This window comes from Siphateles boraxobius, unplaced genomic scaffold (assembly GCF_051911475.1).
Source record: "Siphateles boraxobius isolate OS27281-9 unplaced genomic scaffold, OSU_SipBor_1 43, whole genome shotgun sequence".
Classification (NCBI taxonomy): domain Eukaryota; kingdom Metazoa; phylum Chordata; class Actinopteri; order Cypriniformes; family Leuciscidae; genus Siphateles; species Siphateles boraxobius.
The window spans coordinates 2492631-2515933 of NW_027509064.1; the positions used below are offsets into that span (position 1 = coordinate 2492631).

At 41.2% G+C, this 23303-nt stretch overlaps 1 protein-coding gene across 1 annotated transcript in view; it reads right to left on the minus strand.

Moving 5' to 3' along the window:
- Positions 1-8188: 8188 nt before the first annotated feature.
- Positions 8189-23303, minus strand: part of foxo6b (forkhead box O6 b) — a 34563-nt gene continuing 19448 nt past the window's right edge. Inside the window, exon 2 of the mRNA XM_077200082.1 lies at positions 8189-12984. Within this exon, the coding sequence (XP_077056197.1) occupies positions 11293-12984 (1692 nt within the window). The 3' untranslated portion in view covers positions 8189-11292. The remainder of the gene's footprint in view (positions 12985-23303) is intronic.

Below are 23303 nucleotides of genomic sequence, written 5' to 3' on the forward strand. Positions count from 1 at the left end.
GCTGTGAGTCCACCACCGTGGGGAGGACTCCTTGAAATCTGGGCGGACGAGAACCGAACTGAATTCTGTAACCCTTTTCTATTATGTGCAGGACCCATAGAGAAATATTTGGCAGAAGTTTACACGCTGCCAGAAATTCCGATAAGGGAACCAGTCCCTCTGGATTTGATTGAACAATCATTTCGGCGCCCTGAAGCGGCGAACCGGCAGGGAACCACCGAACTGACCGTTCTACAACCCTCCTCAGAGGATTGCACGGGGACGCTGACACCTCGGTGCCCTGAAGCGGCGAACCGGCAGGGAACAACCGAAGTGGCAGCGCTGCGGCTCTCCTCGGAGAGTCGCCCCCCGGAGGGTGCCAAGGAGGGACGGTTCCTCGGAACCGTTCCTCCCTGGAGGGGACCACCCTCAGAAGCCTGATAGCCTTGGCGTCAGGACTTCTTCTTAGCCCAAGCTCTCCTAGAGATAACAGACTTGTTGCTGACAGCGGTGCGTCCAGAAGAACAGATCTATCTTTATCTTTTATTTCTGATAAATTTAACCATAAATGGCGTTCCGTGGCCATAGAGCGGCCCACAGACTTGGCCGTCTCCTTGGTGGCTCGGAGAGATAAATCTGTCGTGCAACGCAATTCTCGAATTGCGTCAGCACTAACTTCCTCACTATCGTCTATGTCCTTCAGCAGGTCAGCCTGGTACGCTTGGAGAATCGACATAGTGTGCAAACATGCTGCGGCCTGACCTGCTGCCGAATACGCTTTACCCACCAACAAAGATGTATTTTTTAATGGTTTGGTGGGTAACGTCGGGGCTTTCAGAGAAGAAGAAGACTCAGGGGAGAGATAGCTCGCTAGTGTGTCTTCAGCACGAGGCATAGTCAAATAACCATAATGATCAATCCCTTGAACTTTACTATAATTCTTAGTTTGTGGGTTATGCACTCTGAAAGACGCCGGTTTAATCCACGATCTCGAAATCTCGGCGTGGAGATTGGGAAAAAAACGGGAGTTCCCGACGAGGAGGTCGTGATCTAGATGGTAAATAACGTTCATCTAAAAGACTCTTTCTAGATTCAACATCGAAATCATCGGCTGGCGACTCAATATTTAATTTAGTAACAGCACGAGATAAAACCTCCATAAGCTCCTCATCAGCAGGGGTATGAGCTGGCGAACACTCAATATCCCCCATACTACCGACATCCAGATCCTCAGAACTGGATAGCCGTAATATTGGTGCCGCAGCCTGGGAAGGAGAAGCCGCAGAGCGGGCACCTTCCTGGGCAAAGACACCGAATCCAGTAGGTAAGGGCTGAGAAAGGGCGGGGCCCGTCTCAAACCCCGCTACTAGATCCGTCTGCGAACCCCAAGATGAAATTCGACGCTGTGCCTCGGCAGCAGCGGGACCCGCACCTCGGGGAGCGCGAACCAAACCGTCCTTCTCAAAGAACGCCCGGCGAGAGCGGAGAGTTTTCATAGACAAACTCAAGCAATGCTCACAGTCAGCCCCCTCGAGGACTGACTGGGCATGCTCCACTCCCAAACAAGCAATACACATAGGATGTGTGTCCCCACCCGTGATATAACGAGGGCAGGGCACAACACAAGGTTTATAACTTTGCTTGCTCGCCGTAGTGATATATATATATATATATATATATATATATATATATATATATATATATATATATATATATAAGGGGCTTGACAGACAACAATAAATAGACAAGGACAGATATACAGAGAGCGCTTGCTGAAGGTGCAGAAGCTATCGCGGTCTGATTTCAGGGTTGCTTTATAGTTTCCTGGTCTATGACGTCACCTATGTCGTAGCGGGCTTCCATTGGACTGATTTTACACGTGCTTCACGACGTAATCACGCAGAGCGTTCCCACCGCGTCTCAAACGCAGCTCGAGCTCCCTTGAAAGGGAACCCACTGTTTCATAGTAACTTTGGAAAGACAAGATTGGTAAGTGATTCTATCACATTAAGTTCAATGCATAAAGTTGAAGCCATGAGCTTTTAAAGTGTGGGCCAAAAAATGGCCTTTGTGAATGAGTGTGCGTGTGTTGGGAGGGGCAACGCAAAGCATTAGCATCTTAACCAATGTATAATTGCGCGTTCTCCCCTCAGTAGGAGGCACGTGTAAATGACTGTCCCCTGGGAGCTCCTGATCCACTTTCTGATCTCGCAGATCCAGCGCTGATCAAAACCAGCGCTGCGTCCGACGTGCTTCAAACAGGCGGGACCCTAGCTAGCGGGGGACCACACACCCCTCACCGACAGCTATTCTGAATCTGAAAAAAAAAAAGTTTTCGTTGTGGACTAGTTAAGGCAACCTCATGAATATATGATGATTTTTTTTATCCAACATAGCAATATCAGTGCAGCAAGGATGACCTCCACCCACGTCCGGCATGTTACGAAACACTTCCAATGTTATCCATCATAGCACAACCCTGGAGAATTCACGCAGACAACAGTTATTATCACCTTCAACCCATCACGATCATTATCATAGCAGACAGTCCAGCGGCCTACAGGAAGAGCAGGAGTTCAGCATTGATGTCCTCTGCAGGCCTGAGGATAGGTGTATTTGCTGTGTAAGAATATAGTTGAGCATTTACCACTCTCAGCTACTCATCTGGTCTATTTTAGTCATATAGCCATTAGCCAGACTCTTTGAAATTCTACATTGTTCATAAATCAGTGATCAAGCAATTTTACAGATTTGGTAAGAAATCAATGAGGTTGTTCTTGCATGTTTGAGATTTCACAAGAACCATGAGGTTTGTTCTTGTGCATCAGTTATGCATGCAAGCTTCTGTTTACCATATTTTTTTGTGTTCTAATGTATGTACGTGCATTGATAGATGTTTATACATGAATAAAAGCCTAAATTAAATCAGTTCATCATATACTGTGTTTGTGTCACTTCAGAAGATTTGGATTAAACTGCTCAATTCACATTGATTACATTGATGTCTTGATGAACTTTTTGAAGATTGACGATTTTGTTTTTGTGGACTTTCAATGAATGGACAACAAATTATGACAGAATATTAAAATGATCTCCATTTTTGTTCTGAAAATGAAGGGTTTGACACTATATGAGGGTGAGTAAATGATGACAGAATTGTCATTTTTGGGTGAACTATCCTTTCAAACCAAGGATCAACTCTTGTCTTCGAGAATGCAAAATGTCTTTGGACACTGGAATGATCAGGATTTTTTATAAATAATAATCACAAATATCAATTCATTCAAAATGTGGAAGCATACGTCTACTCTCCAGTTCTTTGTTTTCAGACAAGAGGCTAATCTGTGAAGTTTAGATTTTGTTTTCACATGACAAAATCATATACGAATTATCAAATCGAATAATCAAATACGAATTTCATATATGAATTCACATAGACTTTCATACATAGCAGAATGCAAAATGTTCTGTATGAGCTTGCGTTTCCAGTCTCCCGCATTCACATATGTATGAACTGGAGCCCAAAGTTGCATCAGCAGTATTCTTTGTCATTTGTAATGTCAAATCACCAACTCCCAATGGAAAATAATGATTTTTGGTCACTTTGTTGTGGCTCTGCCAGTGTAAGAGCATAATTGTACTTCATGCTACCTACATTAATCATTTACATTAAGTTAAACTGCTGGACTTCGTTGCTAGTTGCTCCAAATCACCAACTCTCATTAAAAATGAATGACTTCTGGTTGCTTTGCCACTACAAAACACTGGCGGTCTGAACGCCACTTCAGAATTAAAACAACCGTCAAATATATTTCTAGGCGTATGTGCCATGCCGTATTAAACACTATTTCAACAAGTCCATATAACTTCATGGTCTGTACATCATAAACATAAAGTCTTTGAAAATACATATCAGCCTATTCCTCACAGAATTTACAAAGTATCCAAAATTATCAGTGAGTATGAGGATGGAGTTGAATGCAAATCAGAGGTGGTATATGAAATGACAATGAATATATGATCATGAATAATGCAGCCCTTTCTACAACACAATGCTGAGAAAAAGCCCCGAGAGCTGAGAAAGAATTTCAGAATAGAATGCATTATAGAATAAGAATTGAAATAAAAAAGAGTTGGGGGGGCTTGGCTGTCACAGCGCTGTCACTTCCTCTGTCAGAATAAATCCATCAAACACTGGGAATAAATCAGGCTGTTCTCATTTGCATTGAGCATGGTGAGAAACCCAGGTTCAATAACACATGCTGCTTTGACAAATCCTGCTCTCAGGGATGAAAAGGACCCGTGAATCCGGAAGCTTCTATTGTCTGACGTTAATGGGTGCTCTTGATACGTAGAGACAGAGGCCTGCAATAGTGCCTCACGTATAAGATTGGGCACATTGCTAATTTTTGACCTCATGCATATGCACATATTCAGACATTAAATTGACCTGATATATGGAATGGTATACAGAATCATCCATCCAGTCTCCGAGCCGCTTGTCCAATGTAGGGTCGTGGTTTTAAAGGATGAGTTCAATTAAAATGAAAAAATCAATCGCTATTTACTCACCCTCATCTTGTTCCAAAATTGTTTGCTGTGATTTTTTTCCCTTGGAACACAAAAGGAGAATTTTTGAAGAATCTTCACACAGTTATTTTTCATACAATAGCTCATACTCACTTTAGTCTTTCAAACTCCAATTTGAAAAAACATAATAATTAATAAATCACCATAAAAGTAGCTTATTCTGATCTATTTAATATTCAGAGGCCTTTATGTGAGAAAAAAGAAAGAGTTTGTCATCCCCTTCTGCAGCAATTCTCAAATTTAAATGACATCAAAACTAGTTTTGAAACTTTTGAATCTAAAACTGTACACACATTCAGAGCTTCAGTAGAGGGGAAGATCATTTGAAAGAAAATGTAAATTCCAGTTGTTTTTTACACAAAGTTCTGGCATGATTTTGCTACACCCGTGCACAAGTCATCTGGACTACTTCTAAAACTTTTTGATAGTGGTTTTATAGTCCTTTTTGAAGCTTGAAAGACATAAATTACGGTGGACGAGATAGCTTAACGCGCGGCAACTGAAGAAAACACATGCAAATAGAACAACACACGCAAATTAAGAAAACATCTTCATCAGTTTCACAACCCATGTGTTCTCCAAATTCTCACAACACAACCAAATACAGAAACGTGCTGCAAAAGTTCACAACACAACCAAATACAGAGACGCACAGAGATATGTTTCCAGGGGACCCCAATAAGCGAAGAACCCGGCTGGGACATACTTATTGCTTGTGAGCACCGTATGTCCTACTCCCTTCAAAGGGCAGACGGCAGAGCCCTTGAAAAGGGGACTTTGGAGTGAGCAGGGCACTTGTGTGTCATTATGATGTTCCCATGACAACGCAGCACGGTGTCCATCAGCTGAATAGCTGTTATTACCAGAAATATCTTATTATTGCTGTTAACTTAACTGTTGCAAATAAATATACATGTTATGCAAAAAAGTTTTTAAAATATGCGTTATATATCTGTGTGTGAGTGTCTCAACTTTAAAGCTTGCCGTCTCATATTTGGACTCTGCATTACCTAACATTTCTTATGAAGCTTATGTGAACAACATGACAAAATATGTACAATGTAACTGATGTACAGATTCATATCTTTCCCTCATGTTCTTTTTCTCTATTTTTATTTATTTATTTTAGTTTTCAGCTCATTGTTCTTTTCTCATTAGTATTCTGATGACATTGAACATATTGTTAATATATTTTGTATATTCTATACAAAGTTGTATGTCATAAACATGTCATCTCTGTATGTTTAGCAAAAAAAAAATGCCCCAGCCAGGTTATTCACTTATTGGGGTCCCCTAGAAACATTTCCGTTGTGGTCTGTGCTATTTGCAGCGCGCTTCTGTATTTGGTTGCGTTGTGAACCTTTGCAGCGCGTTTCTGTATTTGGTTGTGTTGTGAGTATTTGGAGCACACATGTGTTGTGAAACTGATGAAGATATTTTCTTAATTTGCGGGTGTTTCTCTATTTGCATGTGTTTTCTTCAGTTGCAGCACATTGAGCCCTGCCGGCCACCGTAATAAATACCTAGATGATGCACTTAATTAACCGAAAAACTAAATGTGGAATGTTGGACATGTCATGCACTCAAATGTCACAGCTTTTCTTACATACCAGAGAGGGAGGGGCTGATGTTAAATGCCAAAATAACCTTACAACATGTACACACAAGATGGTAGAGTACATAGTGCATAGTATGAGTTCATAGTGTATAGTCAGCTTGATTTGGACCTTTTGTGTCAAACAGGTTTGAAACAACAAGAGGTTAATGATTTAAATAAATGATGACAGAATTTTCATGGGTAAACTATTCCTTTAAAATTAAATTAAAATAATATGTTTGTATGGTTATCATTTTCCCAATGGCAGAGGAGTCATGTTCAGAGAGAGCATGTGTTTCCAGTACCGTTTTCCCTCTCTCTTTTCTCTCATTTTCTCTCACGACTCAGCTGTCCGTTTCTCGCTCACGCACGGTCGCCTGTGGAGGCGAGGCAGAGCCAGAGATGAGGGGAGTCAATTAGACTAGCAGCAGTGTGTGTGCGTGCGTGCGTGCGTGCGTGCGCGTGTGTGTGTGTGTGTGTGTGTGTGTGTGTGTGTGTGTGTGTGTGAATTTTAGAGAAAGATGTGGAACAGTATGGCACTGCAGATGCCGGCATTCCCTCAGTGAGAATGCTTCCATAGGGACAAGGACAGCTGTGGAATAGCATCAGGGGTGTTAACGAGCCTTATCACACACACACACACACACACACACACGCGCGCGCGCTCGCACACACACACACACACACATGTGCATACTAATTAATGCACATACACATTCTGTTCCAAAACCTAGTGAACTGCCTACATCATAAATGTGCTTCCAATATGAAGGCTGTTCCAAAAGGTAGGCAGCATAATTAGGCCTATGTCATATTAGCCAAATTCTAAGGCAGCATCACATGTATCCTTTGTGGAGAAGGCAATCCTCGAATGAATTACTAAATTTCATGCGGGCAGAGTTCTGAACAATGTAAATTCTAAATAAATGTATACTTTATTCTGTACTGAAAATATCAATACAAACAATTATGTGTAATTAAGTGTAACTAAAAGTGTATTTTTCTCCACAATATTTGTGTTTTATGCATTTTTATGGTAATTACAGTAATAGGGCTGTTAGCCTAGTAACATGCCTATATGGGCAGGAACGGCAGGAACGCAGCTATCGATTTATCTGATTCTGAATATGAACTACATTTTGTGTTGTAACCGTATTGAATTCCCATGACACACATGGAAACATGCAGAATGAGCATAATTCTCACTGAACTCCACTGCATCCCAGAGGAAACATTGTATTGCTTAGGGGTCACTCCTATAGTTCAGGAGACTTAATTGAATTCTCAGTTATGTTTTCTTTCATATCTACTTTGCCTCAGATGTCTCTCTGAAATTACTTTTTTTCGCCTAAATAATAATAATAATAATAATAAAATAATTATCAATGAGCAATTTGTTGACATAGAGTAACAGTACAGGGATAAAAGAGAGATAATTGGATAATAAAGATAATAATTAGAGAGACATAAATTAATGTGGGTGCAAACCCCTATGGCTCATATTGAAATCGAAGACTTTCGAAGACTTTGCAAATCTAAGCAGAGATCTAAGCTAAGTTTGAGGCTTTGCTCAGATCTCTTCTAAAACTTGAGACGAAAAAAAATCTCCATTTGATGTCCGCATGAAATCAAAATTGACGAAGTTTCTTTTGTCTTCGTAATCCTTAGTCAAAATCAAATTATTTGCTTGGAATGCCGTTCCTTCTCTGATGACGTAAGTTGTACAGCTTGGGCAGAACACCCTTAACCACTCCTTTCCAATTGTCAGTCTGCTGTGAACCAGATTATGATGAGGAGGTACGCTAAAATCAACCCCGACCTCTATTTATTCTCATTGACTTTTCACTTTTCACTTCCACAAAATGTCCCAATAGTGTAAAGTTTCACACAACTTCCAGTTCACAGACTTTAAGTGCATTGTTGTCTAAAATAAACAACTGAGACATTAAAGATTTCTCATTTGTGATTCTTCATTTCTTATTCCTAATTCTTTACACATTCAGGCAGAAAAAGCCGTTCAAGTTTTTCCAAGTTCTCTTTTGTTTTATTTTACAGGCCACAAGATGAGCAGATACATCATTTAAAAAAAGAAATAAAACTGATATTTGCTTGTCAAAAAATATTATACAATTTTCTCAATACAGATTTTTGTACAGCATGAAAAAGGAATGAACTGTAATAGAATCATGATCTTGTACTATAGATGAATGAGATACAGGAGCTCCATACCGTCATCCACAAGCCAAACTTTATATCCAATAAATATAAACTGTGCATATTATATTATGAATAGCCAGGCATTGTAAATACCAGGGCACAATTTCAATTCATTTTCATATCATATCAGGTATGTCACTGTGCTACACACACACACACACACACACACACACACACACACATACAGTACACACTCTCACACACGAAGGTGAGCACTGAAGCAGACGTGGGCCAGCAATCAAAATCACAGTTGGATAACAACAGATTCCTGGCCACCTCGAAAAGAACATAAAGATGGGAATGAAAGCGGATGAAGACAGGGCCCATTGTCCTTGGCAGAAAAGAGAGACAGTGAGAAAGAGGGATGGCTATCTGATCGGGCTGTGTGAGAAACACTGTAAAGAGCCACTTGACATTTGGCCCGATTCAAACAGCTTTTCTGAGGGAAGCTACTCTGACAGGCTCTCTCTCTCATGCACACACACACCATCTCTACCTTTTTCTTTCAAACAACCTAGTGACGTCCTTTTCAACTCACTCTCTGTCAGCTTCCTTTATCTTTTTTAACCACCCTCTCTATTTCTCTCCATGTATGTTTTTCCTCATCAACATTTAAGTTGAACAAAAAGCTGCATCCAAGTCATGTATCTGTGCAGAAAGCACCTGGCAGTACGCAACATCAATAATGGTAGACGAAAGCAAATAAAGAGACAAAGAGTGGACAAAATAACCTGAAACACTAAACACAATATAAATATTGAATACCTAATACGAGTTCTTCCACAAATTCAGTACTTGTTGGAGTTCTAAAGGAACAGACTTCTCCAATTCTTTAATAATGAAGGAGGTGGTATCTACTCTTTGTGCTCCAGAACTTTGTAAATTAAAAAATGTTCCGATTTGGTGATTAGCCATGGAGAGGGACTTTATCCTAGCAGCCATGAAACCCCTCTTGAATTTGTTTAGTAGTGTCCATGGAGCAATTATAATCCAGAGAGGTGCTGTTTCATATAGCCTTCAATTTGTGATGCTGTACTTTGTATGTTTTCTATCCTCAGAGAACTCTGACTTGTGACCTCTGTTTGTCATTGCGAATTCAGTTTTACTTTGTTTGGCATTATGCTATCATTATTTTTGATCCTGACTCCCTTTACAAAACAAAGTAATGTAGCAATTTTTGACATGGATGCATCAGCAATTTACGTACAGACTATTCAGCTTTGAAAGCCTGTTGTCTCACGTTGCTTCGAAACGTCTCATATCAAAGTGCATACTGTCAGACCTCTTTTATACCTGACATGTTTTGTAATTGGCAATCAAATTAACTGACTCTCCTTTGTAGCTATATTCATACTGGTCCTATTCCATGTGGTGTTTCCATTACTTTGTCCACCCCTATCTAGTGGCCATATTAGGATATTGGAACTTGGATCTCCAATGTATGCATAAATGTGCCACATATGTTTCTTTAATTGAGGAAGTCTGCAAAGAGAAAATAGCACCAATGTTTTGCTTTGCTGACTGAATTAATCAGCATGCAGTTCACTCGAGTAGGACACAAAAGCTCTGGAAGATGGTGGAATTGTCATTCTGTAAAGTTATGACCTCAAACCAGATTCTTTCTGCAACCTTGAGTTAGCAATACCATCAAATAGTTACTTAGTCAGGTTAGGCAAGCTTTAATTCATTAAGGATTCATTTCCAAATTTCAGCTCTGTATTAAATTAACACAGTCAATGAGGGTTGACAAAGATTAAATTGTGATCAATCATCATTGATCAGCTAGCGTAACTGCATATGCAGACAGATAATGAAGAATGCTATTGTAACCAAAATAAAGCCAGTCCATTGGCTGAAGACAGAGAAAGGCTGTCATAGAGTAGCTAGGCCGAGGTAAACTAGGAAAGAGCTCTGCACAGGATGTGCGGTAGTGTTGGATCGTTTCTTATTTCATTAAAGGGAAAGCTTTATAAATTCACAGAATGGAGAGGAAGGGGGCATAGTGATAATATTTGCATTTCTCCTTTTCCCCCTTTATCTCTCTATCTCTGCCCTCCCTACCTCTTTCTAATACCCCCTCCCCCTGCCCCCCACTTACTGCAGAGTGACTTTAATCATCACTTTCGCCAAAACACATTAAGCCGTTGTGTGTCCGGGGGAAAAACAGCCCTGCGCACTCCAAGCATCACATTCTATTTGCAACAATGATGCATAGCTGGTGCATTACTTTGGAGATTAAAAAGGATATGCTGAATATCAATAGAGTGTGTCTGATGGATGACTGTCTTGGCCCACAATAAAGGGACATCCAATAGACCTCCTTAGGAGGAGGTGCGTATATTTACCAATGAAAAGCTGCTCCACATTCAGACGCTCATACACCCGCACACATTGACAAATGCACAAATGACAGCACAGACACTCAGACAGCTATAGCAACTGCTCAATCCTGTACTCATGTTTAGTAAAACAACACCAACGCTTAATTATTTATTTACTTTTTTGTTCAGGAAGGATAACAAAGTCATTTGCATACATTAAACCCTGGCAAGCGGACAATGTGATTCCTCCCAGGTCGCGGGGTGGTCATTACAGCATTGGAATGGATGGCGATGTAAAGTGCTTCAAAGTGATGAATTGAGCACAAACTGAAGGACATGAACCACAGAAAGGACTGTTACGGTGCTATGACATTATTCCACAGCAGGGTAAATGGAGTAGTGGGGGGTGGGGGTGGGGGGGGGGTTCATTTTTAAGAGGATGGGTAGGGGATAATTCCAGAATCTGACATCACCAAAAGGGAATCTTGGTCAATTTGTTCATTTGAGTTCCCAACTTGACCTGCTGCCCTTCAGAAGGCTGTATGGTTGAATGTTTGCCTATATGTAGGCTCTCAATGCCCCCACAGTTCACCCAGGCACCCAACTCTGGCTGTGGTGTGATTGTGGAGGTCCTGCAAAAACCCCCATTCCCATCCCCAAACCCATTCCCATGCCAACGCCCTGTGATAGCGACCCATCAAAGTTAAAGTCCATTCCTTCTGTTGAGTCCATGAAATCATTCAGGAGGATGGATTCAACATCGCAATCCAGACTGCTCTGGTGCACATCCATTTCCAGCTCAGACTGCAACCGGTTGTGAGGATCCTGGTGATGGTTAGCTTGGTGGTTGCCATGATAATTAGGATTCTGTGAAGTGTGGTGGTAATACCCCTGCCAGGGTTCTGTCATGCCCTGATGGAGGTGGGAACTTGGGTAGGACTGATGGCGAGGATGGGGGGCTGAAGCCAAGCGACAGGGGTCTTGGGGTACATCCAAGACACTGGCAGGGTTAGGGGGCAGGGCAGTGGAAGGGAGGTGAGCACGTGACCCATAAAGGCTGGGTGATTTGTGGTTGTAGGGTTGCAACATGTCATTGTTCACCCTGGGAGAAAGGTCTGGTTGTCTGGAGTTGCTGTGTTGCAGGTGATTGTGCATGTTGTTGGGATTGGGACTAGCATTGAGTTTGTGGTCATGAGATTGAACATAGTCATGGCCACGATGGTGTTTGTGGTGATTGTAGTCAAGACCTGGGTGATGCTTATTATGAGCTTGATTGGGATTATGATGATGGCTTGGGTTTTGCTCGTGAGTTACTCCATGGCCATTGTGTAGGCTTTGACTGGAATTGCGATTGTGGCCATGCTCTGGATTATGATTGTGATTCTGGCTGTGATTGTGGCTCTGATTGTGGCCATGAGAGTGCACAGCACTGTTAGATTGTGACATAAGTGAATGGGACGCTCCTCCTTGCCCCACAACCATGTCCTTACCACAGTATTGTGGCCCTCCAGCGAGTAGACTTTCAAGGGCATTGTTCTCTGAGTATGCCCTAAGGGCACGCTGGAAGCTGGTAGGCTTGTTTTCCTGAATCGTCTGCATAGGCGTATGATGCCTAAGTATGCCCATGGATGGTTGGCCATAGACTGTTCCACAGTAGGAGGTCTCTCCTTTGGGTCCAGGGCCATAGTGATAGCCATTGCGCTTAAGCGGTAGAGGCTGAGAGTAGCCCTCTTCCAAGCTGATGGCTCCAGTTAGATCAGCAAGGTGCGGGAGCTCGACAGATGGACAATGTCCGCCTGTTCCCAGCGCTGGAGATCTTGTGCTGGTGGGGCTAGGGTAGAGTCGTGGGGAAGCAGAGCAGGATAGTCCTCCTTCCTCTGGTTCATCAGGTTCTGTCTCAGCCAGAATAGGAGACAAGCATCCACTTAATGTTGAAGCAGAGGAACTTGTTCTGGAGTGGAGGTCTGTCCAGGCATCAAACTCTTCACCCCCAACTCCCATTACTCCCTTACACGCTGGGCTTCCATGTTCCGGCGATCCTTGTATTCCAGGTCCTCCAAGCTCTCTGCCCATTCCCACAGCTCCCGCTCTCTTCTTGCTGACTCGGCCTCGGCTCTTCAGGTACTTAGTTCCGTTGTCCATGGAAACAGCTCGTCTGCGGGGTCCTTTACCCATTTTTCCACCCTCTGGGTTAAGCATCCACCAGGAACTTTTTCCTGTTCCCTCATTTTGAACACGGATGAAGCGAGTATGTAGGGAGAGGTTGTGTCTGATGGAGTTCTGTAGAGAGAAAACAGGAAGAAATAAGATTGAGGCATTAGTGATTTTGAATTGAGCATTGTTAGCATTGTGTGTCTTAAATTTATGTCAAAAATTATTATATTTCAACACCCTTTTTTCAGGCGAATGCCCCCTGGTAGATAAGAGAGACTGAGCAGGAAGCCTCTGTTACAGCTTGTATTAAAACTATGTATTGTATAAACTAATGTAATGTAGTGTTACATTTTAGGCCTGACCTATGATAACATACTGCACCATATATTTACATACTTTATTATAGGAATGCACCCCAATACTGCGCTCGTGTACTAGTACTCATACTCATTCAAATGCTCCGATACCATGCAGCATATACAGTACAGTGCAGAAGCAAACAGAGAGCAGAATGGATATATCAGAGAAGGATGTCTATGAATTAAATGTATTGAATTAATAGAATGTTAAACAAATTCAATATTTACTCCTATAGAGCTGCTGTGCATGAGCTGATAAACGAAACTCTGAGTGGATTGAGTGTGAAATGGCACAGACACGCATGCTTGCCGAGCGTACATCCCTTTTTTTTAGTTCAGTCGGATATATCGATAAAAAAGAAGGTTAACTAACGTTAACTGACGGTAAAAAGAGAAAGAGCACACACTTCTGTTGCACTTGCGCTTGAACTGACGAATTCACACAAAATTATGTAATTTGCATGTTTATAGTAGTATCCATAGTTGGTTAAGTGAATTTAAGCAGAAAAAAAATGCATATGTAACAGTATATTGGATCCATGAATTTGGTCATAAAGGGACAGCAGATTAATAAACCTGCTGCTGTGTTTTTAATGTTAATCAAACAACAAAGGACAAATAAATCACTCACTGCTCTTGACTAAATTACTTTTGTAACTTTTATAAAGATTTGTCTAAATTTAATTAATGCAATGAAGACTATGCTGTATTATTTTACATTTGATTTTTTTTTAAATCTGTACCTGAAAACTGCTGTTAAACCTACCTGAAAACCATAAAAGCACTGTTTGTTTCATTCATTCCTATTTTCTATTTGTTTGTGTGCTAATTGTAATTGGATAATTTGTTCTTGCTTTATCATTGACAGTTTACTTGTCTTTAATAATGTTTTAAATTAACAATTTTACATTAATTAGATAGTTCTTTTTTCTGTAGTATCAAAATTGTAATAGAGAAATTGTGATGTATCACTGGTATCTAAACATTTGAACCACTTACCCAATCAGGCCAGTAGAAAAAAAACATTTAGCAATAAGCCCTGCTGATCAGCTCTAAATATGCGCTGTGCTATTAAATATGTGCTGTGCTATCAGATCAAATATGATAGAGCAATATAATGAAAGTGAAAGTAACAAAGGCTTGTACAATATATTTTAACATGCATAATTGAGCATGAAAATAACTGAAGGAAATATATTTTTGTTAAACAAATTAAATCAACAAATATAATTCATATTCTGCTGGTTTCTCTAACTAATATATTTAAAAATCACGAATGCAGTGAAAATGCAGGTATCGGTATTGGTATTGATGAGTATCAAAAATGAAAGTATCGATATCTACCTCGTTCTGGAAAAAGTGGTATCGGTGCATCCCTATTTATTATGATGCATACATTGCAGAGCCAAAGTAATCATTGACAATGTACAAAATAATTGTTTAATGCATATATTTACACTTTTTGCACAAATTAAACAGTTATTGGACACCCCCACTGCTGAAGATCCCTGAACTATGGTGTATTAAAAATATTATTCTAAGAAATTTGTAATGGTATATAAGTTGTTTTTTTTTTAAAGGTGTATTCAAAAGCATTGTTCCAATCAACAAGTATTCTCACAAGAATTATGCAAGTTCCTATAAAAACTCAGTTCGGAGCACTCATTGCAGGAAGAGGTGAAAACCCTCTTGGCTGCTCAGGCAAATCAATACTGTAAGCAGACCAGCTCCTGCACGGCACACGCTTTCTCTGACTCACGCTGCAGCTAGCAAAGCCAAGTCCACACGCACATCAAACCGTAGTCAAGGTTACCCAAATGAATCACACGTGGCAACCTGATCACAGACGCCTCTATCGATTGCAGTCTTGGGGAAATATGAGGGAAAGCCAGAGAATGAGACGAGAAAGCGAGGCGTGATATTGGCACGCTCGCGATCCTGGAGAAGCACCAGACAAAGGAAACAAAAACCAGAGAGAGAGAAAGACTTTAGTGATACAGATGCAGCAAAGAAATGCATCTTTTTATTTGGTGTACAACAACAATAGAGTCAAAAATGTTAATGATAGTTACTGTCTCGGATGTGATTTGGTCAATACATTGTTCCAGCAGTGCAATATAGCAACTATGATGAAACACTTGTTCACATAGCTGTTGTTGATATTACTGCACAGAACTTACAGAAGCCCTTTATTAATCTCAGTTATTTCACATGACTATGTCTTCTGGATTTAATAAATACAACTTTAATGCAATTATGTGGACTTAACTTTGTTATGCAGTTTAATAAACCAAAAAGAAGCTCAAGGCTATCCAATATTCTAAACAAAGTCAGTCACATTTATAAAAAGTCACAGCAGATGCTTTTCTTAAAACATTCCGCTATGCATCATGTCTATTAATGCATTTCATATATTCACAATATAGCAAGGTCTCCCATACCTTATAGCTTCATTAAAGTAAAGATTAAAGAGTAAAGATTGCACTCTCAATACTATTGTGGCAAGCAGGATGAGGGCGAGGGACGTGAGAGAAGGGCTGCTGGCTTATACTTTTGTTTTTGAGTTTGTTTTATTTGATTAAAATGTTTGAATGGTCGTTGGTTCCCTTAAACCTCGTTACACTGGTGCCGAAACCCGGGAAGAAGGAGGAACGTGCTGTCAAAGAGTCCTCGCCGCTGTGGGGAATCCACGGTGCCATCGAGCATGGTGGACAGAGTCAGTCACCATGGACGCTCGAGGCGGTGCGCTGGAGTGAGTTCCCAGCGAACTCCCTGCCGGCCGCCTGGGTTCTGGAGGGGCGGCTGCCGTCCGGGAGGGAGTGGAGGAGTCGCCGCCGCTCGCCGTGGGCCGGAGCCTGCTACTGTCCGCCATTGAAGGGGAGGAGCAGGGAGCGGGGGACTCCTGCCGGCTGCCAGAAACAGAGGAGCCGTCGCCGTCCACCAGGTGGCGGAGGGGTGTCGAGCCGTCCACCGAGCGCTATCCAGCGCCACCGACAGGCACCGCAGAGGAGATCACCCAGCTGGTGGGGGACCAGATGGCAGCGCGTTGTGGGGACCGGAACCAAGAATTTTTTTTTTTCTCCCCTCTCTCGGATTTGTCGCTCCTCATGCTTCCGTCTCCGTTTCCCTCGCCTTGTCGATCCATACCCCCCAGGGATCGCAGCCCCTGCCCGGGGGGGTGGGGGGGCTAGGGGGGGCTGGGGTGGGGGAGCGCATGACAATGCGCATAATGAAATACACCTGTGAGACGCACCGGTCTCGCATCTCTCACGGAGCAGCGGAAGCATACAAGGAGGAGCGACGCCTGTGAAGATCGAGAGAGGACCAGGCCTGATTTTATGTTGTGTTTTGTGTAGCCAGCAGTCGTCCGCGTGGGGCTGCTGGCTTATACTTTTGTTTTTGTGTTTGTTTTATTTGATTAAAATGTTTGAATACTCGCTGGTTACCGCCTCCTTCTTCCCTGAATCTTAAACCTCGTTACAACTACAATAGCTACAATAGCAGAATTCAATGATATTTATTAAATAATGTTTATGTGTTATAAAAATCTGTTGCAATCAAACATTTTTATTGATTATGTTTCTACTGAGGATTGAATGGATTCCTTTGAAAATAGCTAATTTTTGTTTAACTGGAGATAATGATGCACTAGGCTTACAGGACATCATAAAGTAAAAAAGACAGACAAAAAGAATGAGGCCAACAACTCAGAGACAGTAAAGCATCAATACTCAGAACAGACTGCAACAGCATGTTCCTACCTATCCCTGAAAAAAGCAACAAGGCCAAATCCCTTTTTCTGCTTCTCCATGTTGCATGCTCTTGTCACAATACCATTGTGTTCACACCATGGTCATGCCAAAAATGCATGGGACCTGGGACAATATTTATGGTTGACCCCCTTTCCCCAGATGCAATGAATAGGCTAATGAATGGGTCCCAGGCTAATCTTCCTAGTTGGCCATCCCTGACAATGAGTCTGGAAAGCATAATTCAAAGAACTTAGTTATCAGTTTCTCTTTCTTCAGCAGGAAAACCATAATCTGTTCATCAAATTCTCAACATTACCAGCAATCCATGTAATGTGTTGACATGTGTACACACAACAGAAATGTAGTGCGAGCTTCACTCCTTACAAACACACAGCATATCTCCCTCTTAAAGCAACATAGTGTTTTCACACCCTATTTCACTCATATCTCTTTTGCTAACCAGCTGCTGGTTCAGGGCTGGTGTCAGTTCGGTGCTGGTTCTATTCGCCAATTATCTAAGAACCAGCTCGATTTTCCACGGACTGTAGAGCCAGAATAGGGCTACCTCTGTTATCCTAGCAACGTGTCATGACAACCATAACAGCACTGGAGAACTACATATCAAGTTATGAAATGAATGTTGTGTGTTTAACATAGAGTGACCAGACGTCCCGGTTTGACCGGGACATACCCGATTTTGTGTTGCGTGTCCAGAGTCCAGAGAAAAAACTGTCGTGTCAGGATGCTAAAATGTCCCGGTTTACACCAACCACAATGAAATTGTCTCGGTTGTCAGCGATTACATAGCCGACGTGGTCTAATTATAGCCCGATGACTAACTAAACCCATGTAGAAAGACTAATAAAGCGTCCAGCGTCCAGTTCGTTTCCTCCACAGACCAAGGTTGTTGTTTTTTTTCGTCATGCCCAAAGCTAACGTTAACAGCCGACCGGTGTTTTGATTTGATTTTGATAAAAAAAAATTATTTGAAAGGGGACAGTGTACATTAATCAACATTAAGACAATGTAAATGTACCCGAGTTAGCTAAAAAGTGCTCATTTTCATCGGTAGTCCCCCATTTTAAAAATGGCGTCCCGAAGTTTTTGTTTTTGAACGTTATTATAATCCCGCCCCCAACACCTGACGTAACCGGTTCTTATCTCTAGACCAACGTATAGTTGGTGCTCAGTTGGAACCTGTGTTCATGGCCCAGAGCCAGGTTTATTTGTGTGGAAAAGCAAAGAACCGATTTGAAACTAGGCTCTGGCTCCAAACCAGCACCAGCACTGCCTTGATGGAAAAGGGGTATCAAATTCCCTCGTTCTCACACTCATTCATCTCTTTCCCTGTGTCCCGCATCTGTTCATCACTTGTTTTTCACTCGCTCTCCATCCCACAACAAATCACACCACTAATTGAATTCACCTGCTCTGATTGAAGAAAAAAAATTCAAATAAGACAAAACAAATCTACTTCCTGTACCTCAATCATCCACAATACAATTACGCTTCAAGTGCGTCTATCAGCCCATCTATACTCCATAATCCCCCATCGCACCCCTTACGGAAAGCAGCCTCTTGTTTTCCGTAGTGATTCTGAGAACCATTACCGCTCCTATGAGTGGTCAGATATCAGTCACTGAAAAGAGCCAATTACCTTGGCAAAATTTACACTACAGCTGGATATCGACTGTAAAGCAGTCTAATCTTGGAGAGCGTGCTGTTTCAGTGTCACCTCACACCTGAGGGGCTAATTCTTCTCCGAACACCAGTGGCAGATTTGCTGCTTTTTGTGCAGCTCCCATTCAGAGCGGTGAGAAATTGGATAAGCAAGATGTATTTATGTCCCCTCACCCCCCAGGAAGGGGCTTTATTCTCCACCGGTTATTCTGCCAAATTACACGAGCCCACCGTGCTGGTGAAAGAGCCAGATGCTTCCTGGGCCGACTTAATCAAAGCCAAATTGAAGCACGGTGTCACGAGTGGGAACTGCACGCCGAAACGACCTGTGCGAGGTGATCTGAGCGCGACGCCCCTGACAGCTCCGGCAAAGCACGCTCTGTTGCAGAGGTAACCATGACTACTGTAGAAACGGGAAGAGAGGAGCTATGTGCGAGAAGCGGGGGGAAGAGAGAGGCAGATGCAGTTTGATGCTGCAGGTAAACTGCAAACAGCCTTTCATCTCTGACAGTCAGACGATTCGCCCAACTCGCAAGAGAGCTTCAATCATAAGCAGTCACACCGTCGCTTGAGCTGTCTCAAAGGAACAGTGATTAGCAAGTCAACTATAGGCTGCATGACTTCACAGTAGCTACCAGCACCCCGCCACTCCACAGATCAGCTCACCAAACAGCCGTCTACACATGAGCTTGTTGTAGAAAGTTAGCATTTTTAAAACATGACAACTCTCAGACTTGAAAGGCCAAGCGTTGTTGTTTAGTCTGTGAAACGATCCACTCTTTGCCCTTAGTGGCTCCATTAAAATGGGGGAAAAAAGGAAGAGCACCGGGTGTTTGATGAAAGCAGATTATTCATGAAGTCACAATTACTGTGGTGGTGTGGCCTGTGGTGAGCATTATAAATAGCAGGTCTGTGGTTGGGAATTGACCTGGACACCTTCAAGCTCTTCTGCCTCTGAGTCATTTGCTGGCCAGCCAAGTAGCCGTCTGCTTATGACCTGCTTTTTCTCTCTGAGACACACAAACACACTCTCTGCAACTATTCTGCACACTGTCACATCTACAAAAATGAACTTAGATGATACTTTCTTACCAAAGCTTACAAAAAGTCCCAGTGGTATGCAGCAGAAATGACGATCCCTCTACGAAACATGAGGTATAACCGTATAAACTGGTTAGTGATGCCTCAACATCATTGGTGTATTCTGGTTCACACTTATTGTCACAACAAGTCACTTGGTTTACAGAGACTTGAAGTGACGATAAAGCTTGGAAGTCATTCATTGTCAATGATAGTTAGCAATATAAAGTGAGCAACAAGCATGTTGGCGATGCAACAAATTGTAACAACTACGAATGCAGACAGTGAAGCTCACTGCCACCTGATACAGTCAAGTAACATCTACTAGTGGCCAACAGATGTTCAAACATAACATGATATACAGACACTTACAAATATGCCCGCCAAACCGGAAAAATCTGGCAATCAGGTTTAATCCTACTCCAGCCTGCATAATCCAGAGAAATCTAGGGCTAATCCTGGTTAAATCTGGCGGTTCCTTAGCTGAATATAACCCCTGGAATGCAACAAAGTAACAGGGATTGATGGGATCATATGTTGGCCGGGCAGGAGGTGTGTAGAGAAAGAGTGATGAAATTAAATTGTTTAAATTGTTAAATTGTTGTGATGTCACAAACCAACATAATTTTCTGTTCTGTCTCCTCCTCTTCCCTTTTTCTTTGTTAACTGCATTGAAGAGGTAGATTTCTGATAATCTTATTTCATCTTTATTGTAATGATTGCTTTTATGTCTATATAGTCAGTCCAATTCATGTGTATAATGTTTTACTACCCGTTTAATTATTTTTGTCATTTTACCCTTTTTAACCCCTTAAGTGTCACGGGCTCACCGGTGGGCCCAAATCCTTTACATTTTTAAAACAGTAATATCCTATACTAAACCTAAACTAATCTTGACAAACTATATATCATTTGAAAGCTTACAATCTCTAGTTTCCATATTTGGTGATTGATTTTCAAAATAAATTACAGAGGAGCCGTAATTTATCAATTTGCAACAATAATATTTTCATACTCTTAGACCTTTATTTTGAAATAGTGATGAACATGCGTGTTCTTTTTATGTTTCTTAGAGGTTGAAATCATATCAAAATCTGCCAAACTTCTCATATTACTTCTGAATAGGATGTCTACTTCATAAATTGTATGAAAATTGTGGAAATAATGGTTCATATCACTCAAAACACATGGAAATGGAGGCGCCCTTATATGGGCAGTAATGGAGTCTGGTTGTCATCTAGTGAAAAGGTTTGGTACTGCGCCCAAACAAAATCTTACTGAAAGCTCATTTTTTGAAATATCAACCTAAAATTTGAAACACAACTTGTTCAGATTTTTGGCTTTGATATTCTTGCAGTTTTAGAGTCGCCCAGGTTTTGAAAAAATATATTTTATATAAAATATGAATAATTAAATTTTTTACATTGTACATTTTCATAAACTCAAACTTCTATAACTTTTTTTCTGTTTCACTTTCTTAATTTATTTCACTTCTACAAAAATCTGCCAAATGTCTTCTTTAAAACAAGACCAATCTTACGTCTATATTCCAAAGCATTCTTGAATTACAACCATTTAAGTTCGAAATGTGCATTTTCATGTATATTCAAAAAAAGGGGGGTGACACTAAAAGGGGTTATATTTTTGTCTTTGGCCTAAATATGTGAAAGCGAGAGCACATGGTGATGTGCACATAATATTTATTTTATATTGAGAACAAGGGCAATTCACTCAAAGAGGCTGCTTTTATTTGTGTTAAATATCAGGTATGTTTTCTCTGTTGTATTTTCTTGTTTAATGTAATTTTTCTTTACTCAATTTAAGTTGCCCTTTTGCATTGTTAACTGCATTGAAGAGAGAGAACAAAGGCAATTCATTAAAAGAGGCTGCTTGTATTTGTGTTTATTATCAGGATTAAAAGATCCAGCGAAACTGCTGCCTGTTGTCCCGTGTCTAATTTCCAACAACCACAAAGCTACACAATGCAGAGTCAAAGTTTCATAACTGGTGTCGCTGGCTGCACATCACACTGGGTGTCACAAGTCACCGGTTACACACAGATAGGGTAAACTGTGGTTCATTAATAACAACAAACCAACATTAGGCTTGACATAACTTGTTACTTGCAGCTGTGTAACTCATTCTGGAGTTTTAATAATAAAACAACCGACTCAATTTTTTATAGTTTCAAGCATTACTTTGTACCCTATTTTTAGAGAGGGGCAACTAATTGACATTGTTCACAATTTAAGATTCTATTTATTTGTATTTTTATTTTTATGGTTTTTGTTAAATTGAGGTTTATGAGCCGAGATCATTACCTATTTGACCGCCTGGCGCCATTGGTCGCCTCTGCCCTCTTGTTTTCGTGTTAGGCACATCCGCCCACGATGTAAGTCATAAAAAAAAATGCTGCTTTTACATGGAAAGTTCAGCCTTAACAATTGCCCTGACACACCAAAAAAAAAATATCATACAGCGAGAAAGAGATGGTTTCAACACTTACATTAACATTAAGACACTTAACATTTAGTGGTTTGTTAGTGGTTGGATTTACACACAAATGGAAAGCCTTGGAAAAAATCGGAGAGAAATTGTATTTGTATCCAGAAAGAAAAATGTAAGTAAATACAAGAGTAATATAAGTCTTCAAGCCAAAAATATATATTTTTTAAAAGAAGGTGAACAAAGATGTCATATAAACAAATCTGAAAAAGTAAGATCCCTAGTCAAATAATCTCCCAAAAGCACTCACTGATGAATACCCAAGGTATGATCCATTCAAAGTGGATCCAAAAAAGAGCTTTCATCAAATGATGCTATGATACTGTGTTTCAGTTCACTATTCATTGATGTATGCCCTGGATTAGGGCCCTAGGATCACCTTCACTATGGGTAATGAATGAGATTTAGAAGGATCACAGCTCATTTTTCAAGCAAGGTCGCATAAATCACTAAGTGCCTAAGATTTCATTCAATTTCTGAACAGAACAGAAGGCCACAGGTATGGTAATGCCTACATTTCAGCTGAAAGAAAAGACAATGTTTAAGACACTATCTTCCCCAAAGTTTTAGCGAACTATTCCATGTAGCATTTGCCAAGCGATCTGTTTCTCATTTTAAGAAGCGTTCTAATTTACTGAGCAGACTCCTCCGAGTATTCAAGGCAGTGTTCTGTTTTACATTCTGACCAGTGTTCTATTCGACGCGGTTCGGAACGCACAGCTCGTGTGTTGGGGGATTGTTCTGTCGAGCATTCTTGTGCGCTCGCAGGACTGGAAAAGCTGTTTTCAGCCGCGTTCACCCATTATTTATTAATCCATTTCACACAGCCAGCAGTCATTATGCATGCTACTGTCAATGGGTATCTCTCTGCCTCGCATTTATTTGATAATAAGCACAAGTGGGGTAGGAGATAAAAGCGCTGACTGCGTTCATTGTGCGAGCAGGAGAGAGCGAGAGAGGACTCCTGCAGGCGAGGAGACTTGAAATGAGAGTTCTGTGTGGGAACAGGGCGCGTCTGCTAAGCCTGTCTGGAGGCAATCGATGGAAATTAGCCAACGCTAAAGATGCA